General features: G+C 39.8%; 1 protein-coding gene across 1 annotated transcript; it reads right to left on the bottom strand.

Moving 5' to 3' along the window:
- Window positions 1-343: 343 nt before the first annotated feature.
- MRPS22 (mitochondrial ribosomal protein S22) lies at window positions 344-21,220 on the bottom strand. Its single transcript, XM_053598437.1, has 8 exons — window positions 21,018-21,220; window positions 16,270-16,433; window positions 15,039-15,203; window positions 13,103-13,246; window positions 12,697-12,780; window positions 11,531-11,676; window positions 1,503-1,611; window positions 344-465 (listed from the first exon to the last, which is right to left on the bottom strand). The coding sequence occupies exons 1-8, from the start codon at window positions 21,187-21,189 to the stop codon at window positions 370-372; spliced, it is 1,080 nt and encodes a 359-aa protein (XP_053454412.1). The 5' UTR covers window positions 21,190-21,220; the 3' UTR covers window positions 344-369.
- Window positions 21,221-21,437: the final 217 nt, after the last annotated feature.

Here is a 21,437-nt window from a genome sequence, read left to right as displayed (position 1 = left end):
GCATGACTCTAAAAAGCTATCAATTTCTGAAATCAGGTTCTAAAATCTCTGTTCCTCTGACCTTAGTCTAAATTATTTGCTAACCTATTTGATCAAATACAGAAAGAGAAATGCATAGTACTTTTGTTCCTTTTCAAAGCGTGCATTTATCTAATGTGATTAGAGAAACTGATATCCAGTACTGAAATATATTTCTCAATTGTCCCCTTGTAACCTAGGAAAGTAAATAGAGTGATAGGTTTTTCTTTATATATAAAGAACTACAAAGCAGATCCTTTTAATCTTGACATTTTTAAGCATTCAGCACAATATTAACAAAGGGAAATTGAGTCAGTATTTAACAAAACGAAAGGCATTTTGAAAATATTTTCAGGATGCTAAAGAATGGTTAATGAATGCTTCTTGATAAGTCTGCAGTGTTAATTCTATATACGCTCCCTTTTGTGCTTCTGTTTTTGCAAAGACCTGTTTAAAGTAAAAAAAAGCAAATAAGACAAAGTTTCGAGTTTTAAAACATTATTAGTAGCAAAGAAGAGTCCTGGTTAAAAAGTTCTTCCAAATTTCACAATAATTTTTTCCCCATTAAAAATAAGGATACATGAACAGAAAAATAGTATTGAATACAGTTTAAGCACCAGAAGTATCATAGTATGGCTGCCGTCTCTTTTAACTTGCTAGATTAAAATGATGAAAACCCTTAGGTTAGAAAGAAATCTGCAGGATAAGAGGAAACTAATTTTTCACTTTAAAGGTTTTCTTCAAAAGCACTGCACTTTATCTGGCTTATCAAAGAAAATTAGGATTACTACTATAGTTTCTGCTCTTCCTAGTATATCATCACAAGTCATTTTTATCCTCAGTAAGCCTTATAACTGTTTTGGAGAATGTAAAAAATATTACTAGAACAGAAGCTAGTTCCACAAAACCATGTCTGTTCTAAGCATTAGAAGAAATTATATAATTGTCTCCCCTTCCCTTACTGAAGAAACTCCACTCTAAACATCTACAGTTAAATCTATGTTAAGTCCATGGTTTTGAGAGATATACAATCCCAGAGTGATAATACAACTAAAGCTTGGTAATATCTAAGCACCACCACATCCCTCTTTGATACCTGGCTGTTTGGTTTCCCCCTCATGTGAAGAGACAACACAGAAGCATGGAAAACTGCTCTTGAGGACATACACAATTTAATCCTTCACCCTGTGCTGCTGGTGACTTGATGTTTTCACATGTAGCTCAGCTATTCCAGTGCTCCAAAGAGCAAGGCTGCTGCCCCTACTATCCAAACTTCTCTGAACACCTGTCCTCCTTTACTGCAGTCTTCCCCCACCTCGACCCCATCTGTTTCTACTGTCTAGACTGAAGAAATGGGACTGTATATACCATAAATGCTCCATACTCACAAATCTATTTAGTGACCATTAAATATGACCTACTTCTGAATTTCTCCCAACTCAATTACCACTATAAAACAACCAATGTGGAAAAAGACACCTTACCTTAATTAAATTTACTCCCTCAGCAGCCTGACCTTTGGCCTCTTGAGCTGACTGGCCATCTGGATGAATTAGGTGATACAGCTGGACCAAGCTGGTGGCATCATCAGTTCTGAGAATGAAAAAGCTTGATGTTATCCAGGGGTTTTCCTCATTTGCACCACAGTCCTATAAAAATGTGCACCAAGTTTGGTTGTTTTTTTTTTTTTTTATTAAATCATAGCTGTGTACATTAATGCGATCATGGGGCACCACACACTGGTTTTATAGACTGTTTGACACATTTTCATCACACTGGTTAACATAGCCTTCCTGGCATTTTCTTAGTTACTGTGTTAAGACATTACATTCTACTTTTACTAAGTTTCACATATACCCTTATAAGATGCACTGCAGGTGTAATCCCACCAATCACCCTGCCTCCACCCACCTCCCCCCTTCCCTCCCCATTTTTAGGAAAATTGACTAGTTTAGAAAAGCATTTTCAGGAAAATTGACTAGTTTAGACCTCACACAAATTCTGTGAGATAGGTAGGGCAGGAGTCACTACAGGAAGTACCAAATTTAAGAAAGTGAATATATTCCAAATGTTGCTGTATTCTTTTTGGAAATGGAACATACCGTTTCTCATCAAAACAACATTCCTAATGGTAGATGATTTCCAGGCCAGCCCATTCCACCAGCATGTAATAATCCAGTCCAATTCAGAGGACAGAAATACTTCATCCCACATAAGTAGTAGGCTGGTGGTCATAAGGACCTCAAAGTCATTTACCTTTAGTGACAACTGCTAACAAATATTCATCAAGACTGAATTAGTAGGGCGGCGCCTGTGGCTCAAGGAGTAGGGCACCGGTCCCATATGCTGGAGGTGGCGGGTTCAAACCTAGCCCTGGCCAAAAAAAAAGACTGAATTAGTAGTTAATGCCTCTATAAGAGGTCCCCTAGGAGTCCAAGGACAGATTCTAGGCCACCTGAATATTCATACGAACACATTAGTTAAGAATTAGCATTCCAGTAAAGCAAATTTGAAATTATGTACATAAGCAATTTTTTATCAACATTAAAACTACCCTAACCTTCCTCAAACAAAACGATCACTATCTTCTAATACAAATGATACCTCCTACCATTTGCCACCTCAAAGCTTAGGGGTGATATATAAAAACAGCCCTTCCAAAGCGCTCATGTTGAGGCTGTACTGTATATACTTAGGAGCTACTGGCTTCTATTTGGGGTTTGGGGCTGAGAATACCCTAACTCAGTGCCTGTCCCCAGCTATCATTCTCACCTTCCCTGCTTTCCCATTAACTGAGCTGGGGAATAAAGAGTAGGGTGACAGAATAGGTACAGAATTCCAAAAGCCATGGTGACCTGAGAAGAAAAGCTCTGGGCTTATCCTAAGGGGCAAATGCCTTTAAGCTATCTCTTGGAAAAGCTGAGAAACCAGAGCTGTTTGTATGGTAAAGCTCTTCAAGGAGAAAAAAATCAAAAATGTTCACTATGCTCGTTAAAATCTAACAAAGTACAATAAACATGGCAACAAACTACCTCGCCAATAAAAGATAAAAATAATTCCCTTTCAGGCTTAACCATGTGGCCCTATAAAGAGGTTAACTGGGTTTCTACCTATTAGAATCAAGTTTAGGGCTTCTTTAGGTTCATGCTAAAGTGAAAGGCTTGTGTCCTGCAGAATAATTTAAATTTAGCTTAAGACCCAAACCATATTTGAAATTAAGAGCAAATAAATTATATTTTCAAAAAGATTTTTAAAAGGGTCTCACTACAAAACCAATAGTGGGACTTGAGTCTGAAATATGTACAGAACCTCAGTTTTGACCTGGGCTCCATTCAGTGAAGATGAGCACCCTCTACTGTCCAGCCTCTGATAGGCAGTAAGCTCATTATCCTGTTCTGTTACCACAGGGAGAGCTTTACACAGGCACAGCAGGAAAGTTTAGGTAGGTACTCAAACTTACTTTCGGTACGCAGGAAGCACTTCAGAACACTATCACATAATATCATATATTAGTCCACTCAGTAAAGAACTTTCATTTTCAAACTTAAACATTTCTGTTGCTCTGCTATTTTATAAAAACATACTGTTTTAATAAAATAATTTCAGAATGATTACATTCAAGAAACTTTGTAAACAAGATTTATTCGTAGGAGATAGTGCAAATAAAGACAGGTTATTTGTGCATCCCTGTCATCACCAGCCCCCTTCATACAGAGTATGACTGTCTGTTTCTGCCTTCTGATTGGGATTACACTACACATGCTGGTAAAATGGGATGGCTTGGAAATTAGAATCATTAGGAATGCTATTTCTAAAAGAAAGGATGCCATTTCCAAATGTGGGCTGTACTTCTAAGACAATGCATGTGGAAAGTTCCAATACAAAATGCCTTACCTCTGTATGGTTCATATTACACGTAGGATACTCTGTCAATCAAAAACTAACAGTTCAAAGATGGTAATAATCACCAAACCTTTCTGTAGATTAAACTTTCAAGTCCAGCAAGGGCTTTTTGTGAAAAGTTGACTTTCTTATTGCAGCCATGCTGGTTTCTTTTTTTCCTTGTGATTTTGGCCTTCCTAACTCAACTGATAAGTGATCAAAATTAATTTTTCTTCAGTGTTATCAAAAGTTACAAAGGACAGTATTTTCAGCTAGAAGCCTGGGAGCACCCCAGCTCAATGATAAAATATAACAATCTCTGTTTTGCACTATTTGGGGGGAGAATTTTTTTTTTATGCCTTAAAAATCTTGCAAAAGCAAAAGTCTTTTCATAAGTTAAATGATGACTTTTAAAGAAAAACCCTATCATTCTACCAGAAAACAAACATCCACCAGAGTTTATGTCTTCTTACATTTCCTATTTAAATGCCTTTTATGGGGGGAGGAGACAAGATGGCTAACTGAAGCCAGCTTTCCACAGAGGCTCCCGTCCAGTAGGAGAGTTAAAGGACAAAAATTCAGCAAGTAACCTGGTGGATTTGAGCTGCACTAAGAGAGAAGGTTGAAGAACGCACGTCAACCCTGCTGTGGTGAGCTGCGACCACAAGGATACAAACAAAAGGTACAAAATCCATCACCAAGCAGACGGTAGTACCCTCCCCCATGAGAACGGCTCAGAGTGCCCCACAACCGGGCAGAGTTCAAAGGTCCTCCCACTACACTCCACGGGAGAGACCCTCTAAAAACTGGACCTACCTCCCCCACTAGGGTGCCACGGCGTCCTCCTGCCAGGCATAAAACTGTATAAACTGCATATAGCCTCTACCTGGAATTCTGAGCTCCCAGCGCTCCCCTTTGCTCACACTGAGGTCTGGAGGCCAGTCCCGGTTGGCAGAGAGGGGACCGCACCAGAGTGGCAGTTCCCTGAGGCACAGTGCGACGGCCGTCTTTTGGTGACAATACGGCCAGGCATAAAACTGTGTAAAGCTGTGTGTGTTCTCTCCCCGCAACCCCAGGCTCCCAGCGCTCCCCTCTGCTCTCGCTCCAAGGTCTGGAGGCCTGTCCCCCAAGGGTCCAGACTCTTGGGCGATTGCTTGAGGGGTGTAGACAGTGCTGGGCTGCAGCTGGTTGGTGCAGACTCTGGGGTACGGGAGCGGAGAGAGGACGGTTGGCCGCAAGGGAGCTACACCGGAGCAGCGGTTGCCTGAGCCATAAAACAGCAGCCCTCTTTTGCTAGCAATACGGCTCACGAGTATTCTGAAGCCACACCCCCGTCTCCCTGGGCAACCAGAGACTCTTGAGTATAGGATTTGCCTGAGGCTACTCCAACTTGCAAACCGGGGAAACTCCCAGGGCAGGGCTGACCCAGAAGTCCGCTTTACTAAACCTAAGACGCACCTGGCCCTCAGGGGATTGTCAGCCTACAGACAATACAAGAGCGAAGACAAGATGATTTGGAACTCGGTTCAGCTTCTCTTCTGCAGGGGAACTGCAGAGTTGTTCTGTTCTGTAACATTAATCAGGGGCGAGACTGAACCTGAGTGAAAACCCCCCAACCTTCATCACACGCCCGAGGTTGTCAGGCCTCACCTCCTCCTGCTAGAGAGAGGCAGAGCGCAGCGGCCTGGCAGACTTCCTTGTGATTCAGGCAGGTGCAAACTCCTGGAGTACCGATTCACTACAAGCAACTGGGTCAGCAAACAGCAGGGATATCAGTGACTGGGTGTGACAGTGGAGCAAGCCACACCAGAGTAGTCACCAGACCCCTGTGATCCAGTTCCCAGAGACCTCTTAAACTCTCTCACCCGAGACAGGTGCAGACTGAGACAATTGATTTCGACTTTTTGAACTGAACCAATTGCCTGAGGACAAATCAGGTGGTGCCCTGGGTGCACGGTGGTAGGAAGGTTTGATTTTTTTTTCCAATTGTTTGCCGGTGGGTGGTGATGTGACTTAATTGCTGATATTTCTCCACAGCTGAGAATTCAATCCAGAGTATCTGTTTCACGTGGAACAGAAACCAGCTGAAACAAGAAAGAACCACTTAGCCCCACCACACCAGACAGGGCCCCAGTTTCTCAGGACACAACACTGTACAGGCATTCGACAAAGCCCCAGGGGAAAAAATCAAAGGGAGTAAAACAACCATGGCGCGGAATCAGCAGAAAAACTCTGGTAACATGAATAACCAGAATAGATCAACCCCCCCCAAGGAAAGATACGCCAGATGTAATTGAAGATCCCATTTATAAACAACTGGCTGAGATGTCAGAAATCGAATTCAGAATTTGGATTGCAGACAAAATTAACAAAGTGGAATTAGGAATTCAAGGAGAAATTCAAAAGTTGTCTCAAGAATTTAACGAATTTAAAGACAAAACCACCAAAGACTTAGACACACTGAAGCAAGAATTTTCAGCCCTCCAAGATACGAAAAATACAACAGAATCCCTCAGCAACAGAATGGAGCAAGCAGAAGAAAGGATTTCTGACATCGAAGATAAAGCCTTTGAACGCTCCGAAACTCTCAAAGAGGAAGAGAAATGGAGAGCAAAAATGGATCATTCTCTCCGAGAACTCTGGGATAATTCGAAGAAGGCGAATATCTGAATCATAGGAGTTCCAGAAACAGATGAAGTGGCCTCGCTGGGCACAGAGGCCCTTCTGCATGAAATTATGAAAGAGAATTTTCCAGACATGCCTAGAGATTCTGAAATTCAGATAGCGGACAGCTTCAGAACCCCAGCACGACTCAACCCCAGTAAGACATCCCCCAGGCATATCATAATTAACTTCACTAAAGTTAATATGAAGGACAAAATCCTCAAAGCTGCCAGGAGAAAGAAAACCATTACATTCAAAGTGAAGAATATTAGAATGACTGCAGATCTCTCTGGTGAAACTTTTCAAGCCAGAAGAGGGTGGTCACTGACTTTTATTCTCCTAAAGCAAAATAACTTTCAACCCCGGATCTTGTATCCAGCTAAACTGAGTTTCATTTATGATGGAGAAATTAAATACTTTAATGACATTCATATGTTGAAGAAATTTGTCATAACCAAACCAGCTCTTCAGGATATTCTTAGACCTATCCTCCAAAATGACCAACCCAATCCTATACCACAAAAGTAAACTCACTCAGAAACTTCGGATCAAACTCCAATTTCCATACTGGCGAAAGGATTAAAAATGCCCACTGGACTCTTGAAAAACTCAATACCCAAAACTTCACCAGACTTATCAATATTCTCCATTAATGTGAACGGCTTAAACTGTCCTCTAAAGAGGCATAGGTTAGCTGACTGGATACAAAAACTCAAGCCAGATATTTGTTGCATACAAGAGTCACATCTTAACTTAAAAGACAAATACAGACTCAGGGTGAAAGGATGGTCATCCATATTTCAGGCAAATGGTAACCAGAAAAAAGCAGGTGTTGCAATTTTATTTGCAGATACAATAGACTTTAAACCAACAAAAGTAAGGAAGGACAAAAATGGTCACTTCATATTTGTTAAGTGTAATACTCAATATGATGAGATCTCAATTATTAATATCTATGCACCCAACCAGAATGCACCTCAATTTATAAGAGAAACTCTAACAGACATGAGCAACTTGATTTGCTCCATAATAGTTGGAGATTTCAACACTCCTTTGGCAGTGTTGGATAGATCCTCCAACAAGAAACTGAGCAAAGAAATCTTAGATTTAAACCTAACCATCCAACATTTGGATTTAGCAGACATCTACAGAACATTTCATCCCAACAAAACTGAATACACATACTTCTCATCAGCCCACGGAACTTACTCCAAAATCGATCACATCTTAGGTCACAAGTCTAACCTCAGTAAATTTAAAGGAATAGAAATTATTCCATGCATCTTCTCAGACGACCATGGAATAAAACTTGAGCTGAGTAACAACAGGAATCTGCATACTCATACAAAAACATGGGTGTTAAATAACCTTATGCTGAATGATAGCTGGGTCAGAGATGAGATTAAGAAAGAAATTGCCAACTTTTTGGAACAAAACAACCATGAAGACACGAACTATCAGAACCTCTGCAACACGACAAAGGCAGTTCTAAGAGGGAAATTTATAGCACTGCAAGCCTTCCTCAAGAGAACAGAAAGAGAGGAAGTTAACAACTTAATGGGATATCTCAAGCAACTGGAAAAGAACATTCCAACCCCAAACCCAGTAGAAGAAAAGAAATAACCAAAATTAGAGCAGAATTAAATGAAATTGAAAACAAAAGAATAATACAACAGATCAATAAATCAAAAAGCTGGTTTTTTGAAAAGGTCAACAAAATAGATAAACCTTTGGCCAACCTAATCAGGAAAAAAAGAGTAAAATCTCTAATCTCATCAATCAGAAACAACAAAGACGAAATAACAACAGACTCCTCAGAAATCCAAAAAATCCTTAATGAATATTACAAGAAACTGTATTCTCAGAAATATGAAAATCTGAAGGAAATTGACCGATACCTGGAAGCACATCACCTTCTAAGACTTAGACAGAATCAAGTGGAAATGTTGAACAGGCCCATATCAAGTTCGGAAATAGCATCAACCATACAAAACCTCCCTAAAAAGAAAAGCCCGGGACCAGATGGTTTCACGTCAGAATTCTACCAAACTTTTAAAGCGGAATTAGTACCTATATTACTCAACCTGTTCCAAAATGTAGAAAAAGAAGGAAGACTACCTAACACGTTCTATGAAGCAAACATCACCCTGATCCCCAAACCAGGAAAAGACCCAACAAGAAAATTATAGACCAATATCACTAATGAATATAGATGCAAAAATATTCAACAAGATCCTAACAAACAGAATCCAGCAACACATCAAACAAATTATACATCATGACCAAGTTGGTTTTATCCCAGGGTCTCAAGGCTGGTTCAATATACGTAAATCTATAAATGTAATCCAGCACATAAACAAATTAAAAAACAAAGACCATATGATTGTCTCAATTGATGCAGAAAAAGCTTTTGATAATATCCAGCATCCCTTCATGATCAGAACACTAAAGAAAATCAGTATAGAAGGGACATTTCTTAAACTGATAGAGACCATCTACAGCAAACCCACAGCCAATATCATATTACATGGAGTTAAATTGGAATAATTTCCACTCAGATCAGGAACCAGATAAGGCTGCCCGTTGTCTCCATTGCTTTTTAACATTGTAATGGAAGTTTTAGCCACCGCAATTAGGGAAGAAAAGGCGATCAAGGGTATCCATATAGGGTCAGAAGAAATCAAACTTTCGCTCTTCGCAGATGATATGATTGTGTATCTGGAAAACACTAGGGACTCTACTACAAAACTCTAAGAAGTGATCAAGGAATACAGCAGCGTCTCAGGTTACAAAATCAACATTCATAAATCGGTAGCCTTTATATATACCAACAATAGTTGAGTTGAAAAAACAGTTAAGGACTCTATCCCATTCACAGTAGTGCCAAAGAAGATGAAATATTTGGGAATTTATCTAACAGAGGACGTGAAAGATCTCTATAAAGAGAACTATGAAACTAAGAAAAGAAATAGCTGAAAATATTAACAAATGGAAAAACATACCATGCTCATGGCTGGGAAGAATCAACATTGTTAAAATGTCCATACTACCCAAAGCAATGTATAATTTCAATGCAATCCCTATTAAAGCTCCACTGTCATACTTTAAAGATCTTGAAAAAATAATACTTCATTTATATGGAATCAGAAAAAAAACCTCGAATAGCCAAGACATTACTCAGAAATAAAAACAAAGCAGGAGGAATTATGCTACCAGACTTCAGACTATACTACAAATCGATAGTGATCAAAACAGCATGGTACTGGCACAAAAACAGAGAAGTAGATGTCTGGAACAGAATAGAGAACCAAGAGATGAATCCAGCTACTTACCGTTATTTAATCTTTGACAAGCCAATTAAAAACATTCAGTGGGGAAAAGATTCCCTATTTAACAAATGGTGCTGGGTGAACTGGCTGGCAACCTGTAGAAGACTGAAACTGGACCCACACATTTCACCAATAACTAAGATAGACTCTCACTGGATCAAAGATTTAAACTTAAGACATGAAACTATAAAGATACTAGAGGAGAGTGCAGGGAAAACCCTTGAAGAAATCGGTCTGGGCGAGTATTTTATGAGGAGAACCCCCCAGGGCAATTGAAGCAGCTTCAAAAATACACTACTGGGACTTGATCAAACTAAAAAGCTTCTGCACAGCCAAGAACACAGTAAGTAAAGCAAGCAAACAGCCCTCAGAATGGGAGAAGATATTTGCAGGTTATGTCTCCGACAAAGGTTTAATAACCAGAATCCACAGAGAACTCAAATGCATTAGCAAGAATAGAACAAGGGATCCTATCACAGGCTGGGCAAGGGATTTGAAGAGAAACTTCTCTGAAGAAGACAGGCGCGCGGCCTTCAGACATATGAAAAAATGCACATCGTCTTTAATCATCAGAGAAATGCAAATCAAAACTACTTTGAGGTACCATCTAACTCCAGTGAGACTAGCCTATATCACAAAATCCCAAGACCAGAGATGTTGGCACGGATGTGGAGAAAAGGGAACACTTTTGCACTGCTGGTGGGAATGCAAATTAATACATTCCTTTTGGAAAGAGATATGGAGAACACTTAGAGATCTAAAAATAGATCTGCCATTCAATCCTGTAATACCTCTACTGGGCATATACCCAGAAGACCAAAAATCACATCATAACAAAGATATTTGTACCAGAATGTTTATTGCAGCCCAATTCTTAATTGCTAAGTCATGGAAGAAGCCCAAGTGCCCATCGATCCACGAATGGATTAATAAATTGTGGTATATGTACACCATGGAATATTATGCAGCCTTAAAGAAAGATGGAGACTTTACCTCTTTCATGTTTACATGGATGGAGCTGGAACATATTCTTCTTAGTAAAGTATCTCAAGAATGGAAGCAAAAGCACCCAATGTACTCAGCCCTACTATGAAACTAATTCAGGGTTTTCACATGAAAGCTATAACCCAGTTACAACCTAAGAATAGGGGGAAGGGGGAAAGGGAGGGGAGGGAGGGAGAAGGTTGATAGAGGGAAGGGGATTGGTGGGATTACACCAGCGGTGCATCTTACAAGGGTGTATGTGAAACTTGGTAAACGGTCTGTGAAGCTAGTGAATGATGCCCCATGATTATATCAATGTACACAGCTATGATTTAATAAAAAAAATAAAATAAAAAAATAAATGCCTTTTATGTATCTGGACAGTTCACTGACACCCAGGAGCACTGGTGAACCCAGGATAAGTCAATATTCAAGGTATACACTACAGATCCAAAGCCACTTGAATCTGTAACATAAAAGCAAAGAGTGGGAAAAGTAGGGTATGCTAGAAGAACCAAGCCCAAGTTGAGGAAAGTGAAGCATTTTATTACTAGACAATATACTTTAACCACAGGAAAAGTATCACAACTTAAATACAGATGAACTGTTGGGGCAATAACAATGATTCTTTTACTTACTAAGATCATACTTACAAATCTCTCTGAATTTGGTCAATCAGCAAACCATCAATATTTTTCTTATTTACAAAATACCAAGCCATCCCACCAAAGTGTCGTGTTGAACGCAAAAGGTCATACTTTCCATGTTTATCTATATCTTCATAGGTCTGATGATGAACCTATATCCACATAAAATGCAAGTCTTCAGAAATGCACAGGAGTGCTGATCAAGAAAATAACAGATTTGGTTTAAACCATTCCTTGTATCACGCACCTTAGGTGGAATGGAGGGTTCTAGTAAGACAGAAGAGTTTGCCTGAATGACAGCAAATCTGTCAAAGTGTGTGGCAGTCTGGAGTTAAGTTCTATGAAACATGTATAGCCCTTTTGATTACTTTTTGGCAGCCAAGCACTATATATTAAGTACCTCTTACATATAAATAGACTACTGGAAATAGTGTGCCACCCATTTCTTGGTCACTGAGGGAGAAGTGAAATAAAGAACATTTTTCACTACTCCCCCTTTCCCCTATCCCATTAACTACTCTATTCCCTCAGCTATCCTATTCCATGTTATTAACTAAGGTTCCTTCAGTTATACTGATCCTCCTATATGAGGTCTCTGATGAGGGCATTCCTCTGTCCAAAAGGTTTTCAAAGGCCTGCTGACCAAAGTCCAGATTCCTCAGCCTAGCATCAGAGGTCATCATGATGTGGCCCCATCCACTTTCCAGCTTAATTTCAAACCACCTAGTTCCTAACCTAGTTCCCGGCATCAACTATACTACCCACAACAATATCTTACACATAGATGGTACTAATGAGTATTTATCGAGTTGTAAGAAACACACATTGCACTTTGGCAAATTTTGGTAAATAACTTTGTTCCTATATGGTAAATTGAAAAGAGAATAAGCTTTGTCACAAGTTTGGTTGCTAACACATTACCACTTACTAGCTATGCAACCTTAATGAAGTAGTTTGCATAGCTACTTAATTCTCCAAGCTTAAATTTCCTCATCAACGATCAAGGATTGTTCTAAGAATAAAATATATATGTCTGGCACACATCTGTACTTGATAGATTTTCAGATTTTCCCTTTCCCTATATCAGGCTTACAATCAAACTGTGTTAGATTAAATATCTTACTCATAACTAGACTTAAGCCTGTATATTACAAACTATAAAATATACACACCTTGATATACTCAGAGGAATCTGGCTCAAATTGGGCAATGCAGAGATTGAGGACATCAACATGCCGGTCCTGGCTGTACATAGTCTAAAACCACATAGCAGAGTTGGAATCAGATGAGAATAAAAAAGTTCTGCACTTGTCTTGATGCTATGACAGACCTACCCATCTAAATACAGGCTACATCTGTGCTCACTAAGCGGCATAAAGAAATAACCTGGGCTTTGTAATTGTTACACCTGGATTCAAATCCCAGCTAAGCCAATTATAGGAGAGAGAAACCCTAGCCAAGCTTACCATTAGAAATGTTTACCTGTGTTTAACAAGCCCAAATGCCAGGCAGCACAGAGCCAACCAGTTCAAAGAAACCATCACCAGTGACTAAAATATAAAACCCAAGTCACCTTACCTTAAGATTTTCTTCTTTGAAAATTACTGGTGGCATAACTCTACGACCTTCTTTTGGGAAATAAACTTGTATCATCCGGTCCCGTTCTTCCCAAGAGGCTTTGCGTAATGTGCCACTTGGTTCTCTAACGACAATAAAACGCTCCTAAAATAGAAAACATAATCAAGGATGAGTTTGTGGGAACTTATTTTTAGTTCATGTGTCCCACTAGGACCATTATAAGAATAATTTGCAATCAACAATATAAAGCGCAACTAGGAAACATAAGATGCAATCATGCATATGAGTTCAATGATAATTTTAAACCTCAAAGACTTGGTGAGGTTTCACACTTCTTCACTAATCACTGCTATGAATATGGCAGTCAGAAACCTAAAATAAAAGTACTTAGTAAGTACCAACTGTGGTGATAAGGTGAGTTCAATATATGAAATGGTTCAACTAAAGAAAAAAAAGAGATTCATCTAAATCTATTTTAGAGGAAAGAAGTGCTACATGACCTTTTCAAAATATTTCCTTATCTCAAAGTCTCACCTGAACAGATTTTACTACTTTACAATCTATGTTTAAAGTCCTTGGGATAAAAGGAACAAACCCAAGAATGCAGGCTCTTAATTCTACTGACTGGTCCACCTGACTCTTATCTCCCCACTCCTCCACCTGCCAAATCTGGGCCATGGGACTGCTTCCTCTAAATTCTACCCACTGTTTATAATATCCAGCTGGCAAGTTAGCACATACACAATTCTTATACTTCTCAGATATTGTTATGTAACTGGAAAAGGGTAAAAACCATGGATTGTAATTTTTTGCAACATGGAGAGTAACACACGTGGAGCTCTGCATATTGCTGATAGCTGATAATGTATAAATTAATTAGATGCTAATGACTGTCAACTTTTCAGAGGTGTATGAGTCTCTAAATGTGTTCTGGGCATGGTGTAATTAAAGCTTTCTTCAAACACTGCAATTAGAAAAAAAAAATATATAGATATATATATATATATATACACCAGATGTGAAAATAACACAGTTTTACCTCAAAAGGATTTAGGTAATTGGAGAAACTTGAATTCTAAGTTTCTTTCTCCTTTTTGAAGTTACATAAATGTTCCCATAACCAGCCTTCTTAGTATTGCAGACATATATTAAAGCAGCATACACACAAAAATTCTAATTAAGATGAAAACTTTGTGATCCTCATTCATTATGTCAGATATGCAGATGGATGTTTTACAGGCATGGACATAGCTCAAATCCTGTTTTCTAACTATCATCATATGTATAAAAGATCACATAATATGGCTGGCCCTTCTCCCAAACTCAGCAGTCTTTACCATCCTAATGTATTTTGTAGGTTCAATTGTATATTACCGTCTTTTTATTCTTTGCTTGCAAAGGCTCAAATACCAAACTGACCCATTTTTAAAGTGTCAGAGTGCTACTGGCAACAAGGAAAGAAGAGCCAGAAAATAACAACTACATCAGAGGTAATGTCTGAAAACTGAGAAACTTCTGTCATTTTTACTTACTGAACATTGTAGAGGATGAAAATCCTTTGGAAGTCTGAGTTATTTGGCATCATCAAGGAAATTAACAAAACAGAAACACTCCACTGTCTTAAAAGGCTTCAGCTAAGGAACTCAATCTAACTAGGCAAAAAGAATCTCATCCTCCCTTTGCCTTGTGGGGTTCTGTCTGTATACCCCTTATTCTGTCACTTTGCAGCCAATGTGGAATATACTGTGTCTATAATCTGTAAGGAAACAGTAATACAATGATTTGGGACTTGTCTGTATTTCTCATCCTCCTTATAATTCCTAAAGGATCTCACCCAGTCAGACAAATTCCAGTTTGGAAGCATCAGAGTCCCTTAGGTCCATCCCCACATGGTATTTCAAACAAAGATCATTTTGCAATTAGATACAATACTCACCCGGTGTGGTATACTATATGATATATCAGTAAACACGTATTTGGCTGTTTCTGTTCCTTCCAAAATCTTATCTTCAGCTAACACGTCATTTATTGGTGTTCGTTCTTCCAGAACAGGCAGCATTTTTAATCGTACTTTAGCTGCCTCAACTGCCCGTCTTGTAGCCTAATGAAATAACATATTTCTTAAGAAAGCCAAAAGATTACAGACCAAAAGGATCATCTGATAAAAGCAGACACTAATCAAAAACGCTAATAACTGCAAAGAAAAGAAGGCTGTAGCTATACATCAGTGAGTGAAAAACCAAACATGGACTTATAAGCCCTGGTCTTTGCCTCTGTGGTGTGGCTGAGAGCTACAGGCTCCACCATTATGCAAAGGAATGCTCTGACGGAGCCAGGCTTCAAAAGCTGCTTGAAATAGAGTAAAGAACTGCATTTAATGGGTGCTCACTCTGCCAGATACCATTCAAATATCCTGAATATATGTGACTCATTTAATGACCCAAATACCTTATAAGCTACATGCTATAGTTATCTCCATTTTATGGAAGCTAAAATAAAGGCAACCAGATGTTAAATTGCTCAGAAGTTACAGCACTGGGATTTGAACCCAGGAAACCCAACCTTAGAGCCCGTGCTCTTAACCACTGACTACACTGCTTCATACCACGTTGTTAACAGTGTTATCTCTGAGAGGTGAAAAGGCGGTTTTTTACTCTTGATGTGATCTACTATTAGATACGTGATTTTTTGCTATGACTATAAATTACTTCTGAATCAGAGGGAAATTAATGCTTCATATATTCATGCATCAAAGTATTTTCCACAAAGAACTCAGTACCCATGGCTGCAGAAGGACACTGGTGCCTGGAGTAGGATGCTGTTCAGCAGGATCTCATAATCCCACCAAAGCTTCAGCCCCAAGGCAGCTCACAGCAAATGTTTCTCCTAGAAGGATACTGAAGAACGCAGGGAAAAGGAAGGAGGCTCAGGCTGGTTTGAGAGCAGAGAGGAGACTCTCTGGACACCCAGATCTGATACATATTACCCTAGTCTCCTCAGTTCTGACCATGCGCCCTACCTCTCTGCCTGCCTACTGTAACATTTTCTTCCTCACTAGTGCCTCACTAGGAAGAGCAGCTATATGCATCTGGAGGGGACCTCTGGAAATCTTGTTTAACCCCTTAAAGAAAGAAAGGTATCCCAGCAATGTGCCTGCATTCATGTACCTCTTCCAACTGTGCCTGGGTCATCAGCTTATAGGTTGGTGGCTTCAGTTCTTGTATAGCTGGCTTAAAAGCCTTCTGCAAGTTCAAGCCTGTCATCTTCATCAGTATGCTTTGAACTTCGTCATCCATAAATGTAGGTTTCTTGATCTCTGATCTACCAGATTCTGTTAAAATGTACTTTAATAAATAAGGTGACAAAAATAGCAAGCCAACAAGACCCCTAAATAGAAAAGTAAGTTAACAATAAGAACTATTACCATGATGTCTACCTTGGCACTGCATAAAGCTATCTGTGAGATTCATTCATTCATTCCTTTATTTAAAGTTTACCAAGCATTCACTCTGATGAAAATATAGACTCAGTCTCTGCCAAAACAGGCTACTGGAGGAAGCAAAAGGACTTCAAAACAGAAGAATTCTGTGACAATCCCAACAACAACAAAAATAAGCAAATGGGACTTAATTCAACTGAAAAGCTTCTGTACAGCTAAGGAGATAACAATCAAAACAAATAAACAACCTACACAATGGGAAAGGATATTTGCATATTTTGAATCAGACAAAAGCCTGGTAACTAGGATCTATAGAGAATTCAAATTAATCCACATGAAAAAAGCCAACAATCTCATACATCAATGGGCAAGAGACATGAATAGAACCTTTTCTAAAGAAGACAAATGGCTAGCAAAGATATGAAAAAATGCTCATTGGCCCTAATTATTAGAGAAATGCAAATCAAAACCACCCTGAGATATCATCTAACCCCAGCGAGAATGGCCCACATCACAAAATCTCAAAACTACAGATGCTGGTGTGGATGTGGAGAGAAAGGAACACTTTTACACTGCTGGTGGGACTGCAAACTAGTACAACCTTTTTGGAAGGAAGTATGGAGAAACCTTAAAGAACTCAAGCTAGACCTCCCATGTGATCCTGCAATCCCATTACTGGGCATCTACCCAGAAGGAAAAAAATCCTTTTATCATAAGGACACTTGCACTAGACTGTTTATCACAGCTCAATTTACAATTGCCAAAGTGGAAATAGCCTAAATGCCCTGACCAACCCAGGAATGGATTAACAAGCTGTGATATGTATACCATGGAATACTATTCAGCCATTAAAAAAGATGGAGACTTTATATCCTTTGTATTAACCTGGATAGAAGTGGAAGACATTATTCTTAGTAAAGCCTTACAAGAATGGAGAAGCATGAATCCTACGTACTCAATTTTGATGTGAGGACAATTAATGACCTAGTACAAGGTGGGGGGTGGGGGAAGGGCAAAACAGAGAGACAGGAGGGAGGGGGTGGGGAAAAGGAAGAGCAGAGAGTGGGAAGGAGGGAGGGGGTGGGAGAAGGAAGATCAGAGAGAGGAAAGGGGGGAAGGGGAGTGGGGGGGTCTCGGTATGTGACACGCCTTTTGGGAGCAAGACACAAGTATAAGAGGGACTTTACCTAACAAATGCAATCAGTATAACCTGGTTTCTTATACCCTCAGTGAATCCCCAACAATAAAAAAAAAGTCAAACTCATAATAAAAAGTATATTCACGGAAACAAAAGAGTAATTAATGTAATTAATAAATAAAGGTTGCGACCATTTACAGAGTTGTCTCTTTTATGACAAGCATATAGCTATTATTATCCCAATTTTATAAATGAGGATACTGAAGCCTACCCAAAGACAACAAGCTATTAAGTGGGAGAGCTATGAGTTATGCAAAGGTTTGTCAGGTTCTAGAGCCTAGGTCATTCCCGATCTATTACAACGCTCCTCAGCCTAAGGGCTGTGTGATTGCAGAGGAAGGAACTAAACATAGCCTGGAGGAGGGAAGGGCATGAAAGGGCCAAAGAAAGCATCCCAAGGGCCTCACCAGAGAAAAAAGAGAAGAAAATTCTAGGCTAAGGGGTTGCAGCTAGGAAAGAGTGGCTCGGGTCACTGGACATGATACTAAACAGGCCAATAAGGTGTCATGGAAGAGCCCCAGAAGAGGAGACTCAAATCTTGGCTCTACATCATGTAGTCTGCCTCTTCCACTACCTAACTTGTTTTCCATTTCAATTAGGAAAAAACAAAAAGCTATTTGTTCCCAGTCACCTCTTCCTCTGCCAGTCCCGTAAACTGTTAGTGTCCCTCAAGATTCTGAACTATATCCTTTTCTCCCTTCAAATATTCTCACTGGAGGTGCTCTCCTCCCCTCCCTATGACTTTAATTATATTTATATGCTAGAAACTCTAAAATATGAATCTCCAGTCAAGACCATCTTCCATCCAATTACCCAATGGACACCTCACATTAAATATTTCTGAATCAAAACCAACCAACTTTCTCTTGTCTCAAGCCTGCTTTTCCTTTGTTCCTTATCTCAGAACCTACTCAGTAGGTCATCAGGCCAGAAACCTTACAGTCATTCCTAACTTCTTTACTCTCCAGCTCTAGCCTACAGCAGTAGTAATAACAACAGTAATGATAACTGTTAGCATTTATTAAAGGCTTACCACGGGCATTTGTTACCACTGCACGTGGTAAATACTACCATTATCCTCATTTTACCGGAAAAAAAAAAGAAAAGCCTAGAAAACAAAACAAAAAAACTGACATAGAACATACTAATTGATATCCTTCATAAATCTCTTTTAAATCCTCCATTTCCCACTGTCACTACCCTAGTCAATATCATCCTCATCCCTTGCCTTATCCTCCCTACCTCCATTCTGGCTCCATTACAGACCATTCTTCACAGAGCAACAAGCATAATCCGTTAAAAAGGTAATTAAGACAGTTCACAAGCTTAAAATTCACCAATGGCTCCCAACATCACTATGTCCCCCACTAAATGATGTGCTCTCTGAAGACCAGAACCTTATCTTATCTCTGACAGCCAGGGTCCCTCAGAGTGTCCAGCACACATTAGATGTTCAAAACTATTCTCTCCTCAGACAATCTTGCCCATGTGCCAAGTTTTAGTTACCATTTGTACTCCAGTGTTCCTCAATTTATATCTAACTGCACAGTGAACACTTGAATCCCAAAGGCACCTCAAAAAAAATTTTTTTTTGAAAGAGATGGAGTCTAACTATGTTGCCCAGGCAGGTCAAATTTAGTAGATTCACAACAAACAAAGCAAATAACAATCTTCAGAATGGGATAAGGTATTCACATGTTATGAATCTGACAAAGGGCAAGAAACCAAGCAAATCAACAAGAAAAAAGCAAAAACCCAGTTAGTCACTGGACAAAAAGAAATGAACACAACCTTCTCCCAAGAAGACAGAAGAATGGCCAACAAACACATGAAAAAATGCTCACCATCTCAAAGCATCAAAGAAATGAAATCAAATCCACCTTGAGATATCACTTAACATCAGGGAGAACAGCCCACATCACAAAGTCTCAAAGCTGCAGATTTTGGCAAGGGTACACAGAGACAGGAACACTGCTGGTACAATTGCAAACTAATACAGACTTTTTTGGAAAGAAGTATGGAGAATTCTCAAAGAGCTAAAAGTAGACTGTTTGATCCTGTGATCCCATTACTAGGTATCTACCCAGAAGAAAAAAAAAAAGCATTTTAACATAAGGATATTTGCACTCAAATGTTTATAGCTGTTGAATTCACAATCATAAAGATATGAAAATAACCCAAGTGCCCATCAACCCATGAGGGATTAATCAACAGTGGTATATGTATACTATGGAATACTATTCAGCCAAAGAAAGATGATGGAGACTTGAGATCTTTTGTATTTACCTGGATGGAGTTGAAGAACATTCTTCTTAGTAAAGAATCTCAAGAACGGAAAAACAAGCATCCCGTGTACTCAATACTAATTTGAAACTAGCAGATGAACAACTACAGCCCACGTTAGAGTAAAAACACAATTAAATTAAGAAGGCGGGGGAGGGAGGAAAGGAACTCAGTAAGCTCCTACCTAATGGGTACAAAGTAAGGATATACAGCATATCTCCTAGGGGAAGGACTCAAATACAACTGACTTTTCCTAACAAACAATGTAACACATGTGCCCTTATATTAATCAAAAGTAAACAACAAAAAAAGAAAATATGAAAAAAATTGTGTCCAAAACGGGTTTAATTCTGTCTCCCTTCCCATCTCCCGACCTCATACACTCCTGCCCTCTGCAGGCCACCCCACCCCACACGCAAACGTTCTTGGTATAAATGGGACAAGCCTCAGCTTAACTATTACAGCCAGAAACCTAAAAAACGATCTTGATTTTTCCTTTTAAGCTATACCAGCCTTTATCAATCCTACTTTCAAAATGGGTTCCCCAAATACCGGTGTTCAGTCTTATTTCTGGACATTTGCCTATGCCGCCCCCTCTGCTTGAAATGCTTCTGGCTTTCTCCTTAGCATAGTTAACCAGGTGTCAGCTTTAGTCTTATTTTCCAGGAACCCAGTCTGACTGCCTCTATGTGCGTTCCCTCTCTCAGTCCGAGTCACACTGCACTGCCAATTCCCCAAGGGACTATGTGTTCCCTCAGGGGAAAGTCCGTGTTAGTATTAGTTTGCTATGCCCACTCAGATTAGATCTGTGCTCTGCAACTAGCGGAAATTAGGCATTGCAGGCTTAATGAGCGAATGAATGAACAAATGTAGGCGATGACAAGCTCTGCAAGTACAGAAAGAAGCCGGCTAAATCGGAAAATGAGCTGCGAGAAGGACCCGGAGTGGTTTTCACCAGCAGAATCAGATTCTGGGTAGTTCAGCAGATCGCTTACCCGCCTCGGAGCCGAACCCGCGGCGTGGCAATCCCACTTCGAAAAGCGAGGGAAGCGGCTGGAGCAGGGCATCGAGCCGGGGCTGGGTTCGGACCCGGATACAGACCCACTCCGAACCCCAAGAACTTGTCAGGACGCTCCGCAGCAACGGAGGAAACCTGAGAGTCGCCATGAGTACCCGAAACCACTTGCGCCGGAAGCGGCTGGGAGCCAATTCCGGTTTACGCCATTTCTGCGGCATTCTGGGAAATGTAGTCTAGGTGAGGGAGGCAGGGCGGAAGTCTCCTGGGTCTTTGTAGATGGTTTCTCCTGTACTGCTTATTCACAAGTAGAAGACACATAGAGCAAAAGTTGAAACTTACACTTTTTCACCTATGCGCTTCTTTGTGTGGGGTTTTTATTCGTTTGTATGATTCTAAA

This window comes from Nycticebus coucang, chromosome 8 (genome assembly GCF_027406575.1).
Source record: "Nycticebus coucang isolate mNycCou1 chromosome 8, mNycCou1.pri, whole genome shotgun sequence".
In the NCBI taxonomy this organism is placed as follows: Eukaryota; Metazoa; Chordata; class Mammalia; order Primates; family Lorisidae; genus Nycticebus; species Nycticebus coucang.
Note: the sequence above shows the minus strand (reverse complement) of the source record. Positions and strands in the feature narration are given on the sequence as shown.

Excerpts from the sequence above, each read along its gene's own strand:
- MRPS22 (XM_053598437.1), bottom strand. The coding sequence starts at position 21,189 with ATGGCGACTCTCAGGTTTCCTCCGTTGCTGCGGAGCGTCCTGACAAGT. Across the intron at positions 15,204-16,269 it reads CCCAGGCACAGTTGGAAGAG|GCTACAAGACGGGCAGTTGA; the intron begins GTACATGAATGC and ends TTATTTCATTAG. Across the intron at positions 11,677-12,696 it reads ATTCCTCTGAGTATATCAAG|GTTCATCATCAGACCTATGA; the intron begins GTGTGTATATTT and ends ATGTGGATATAG.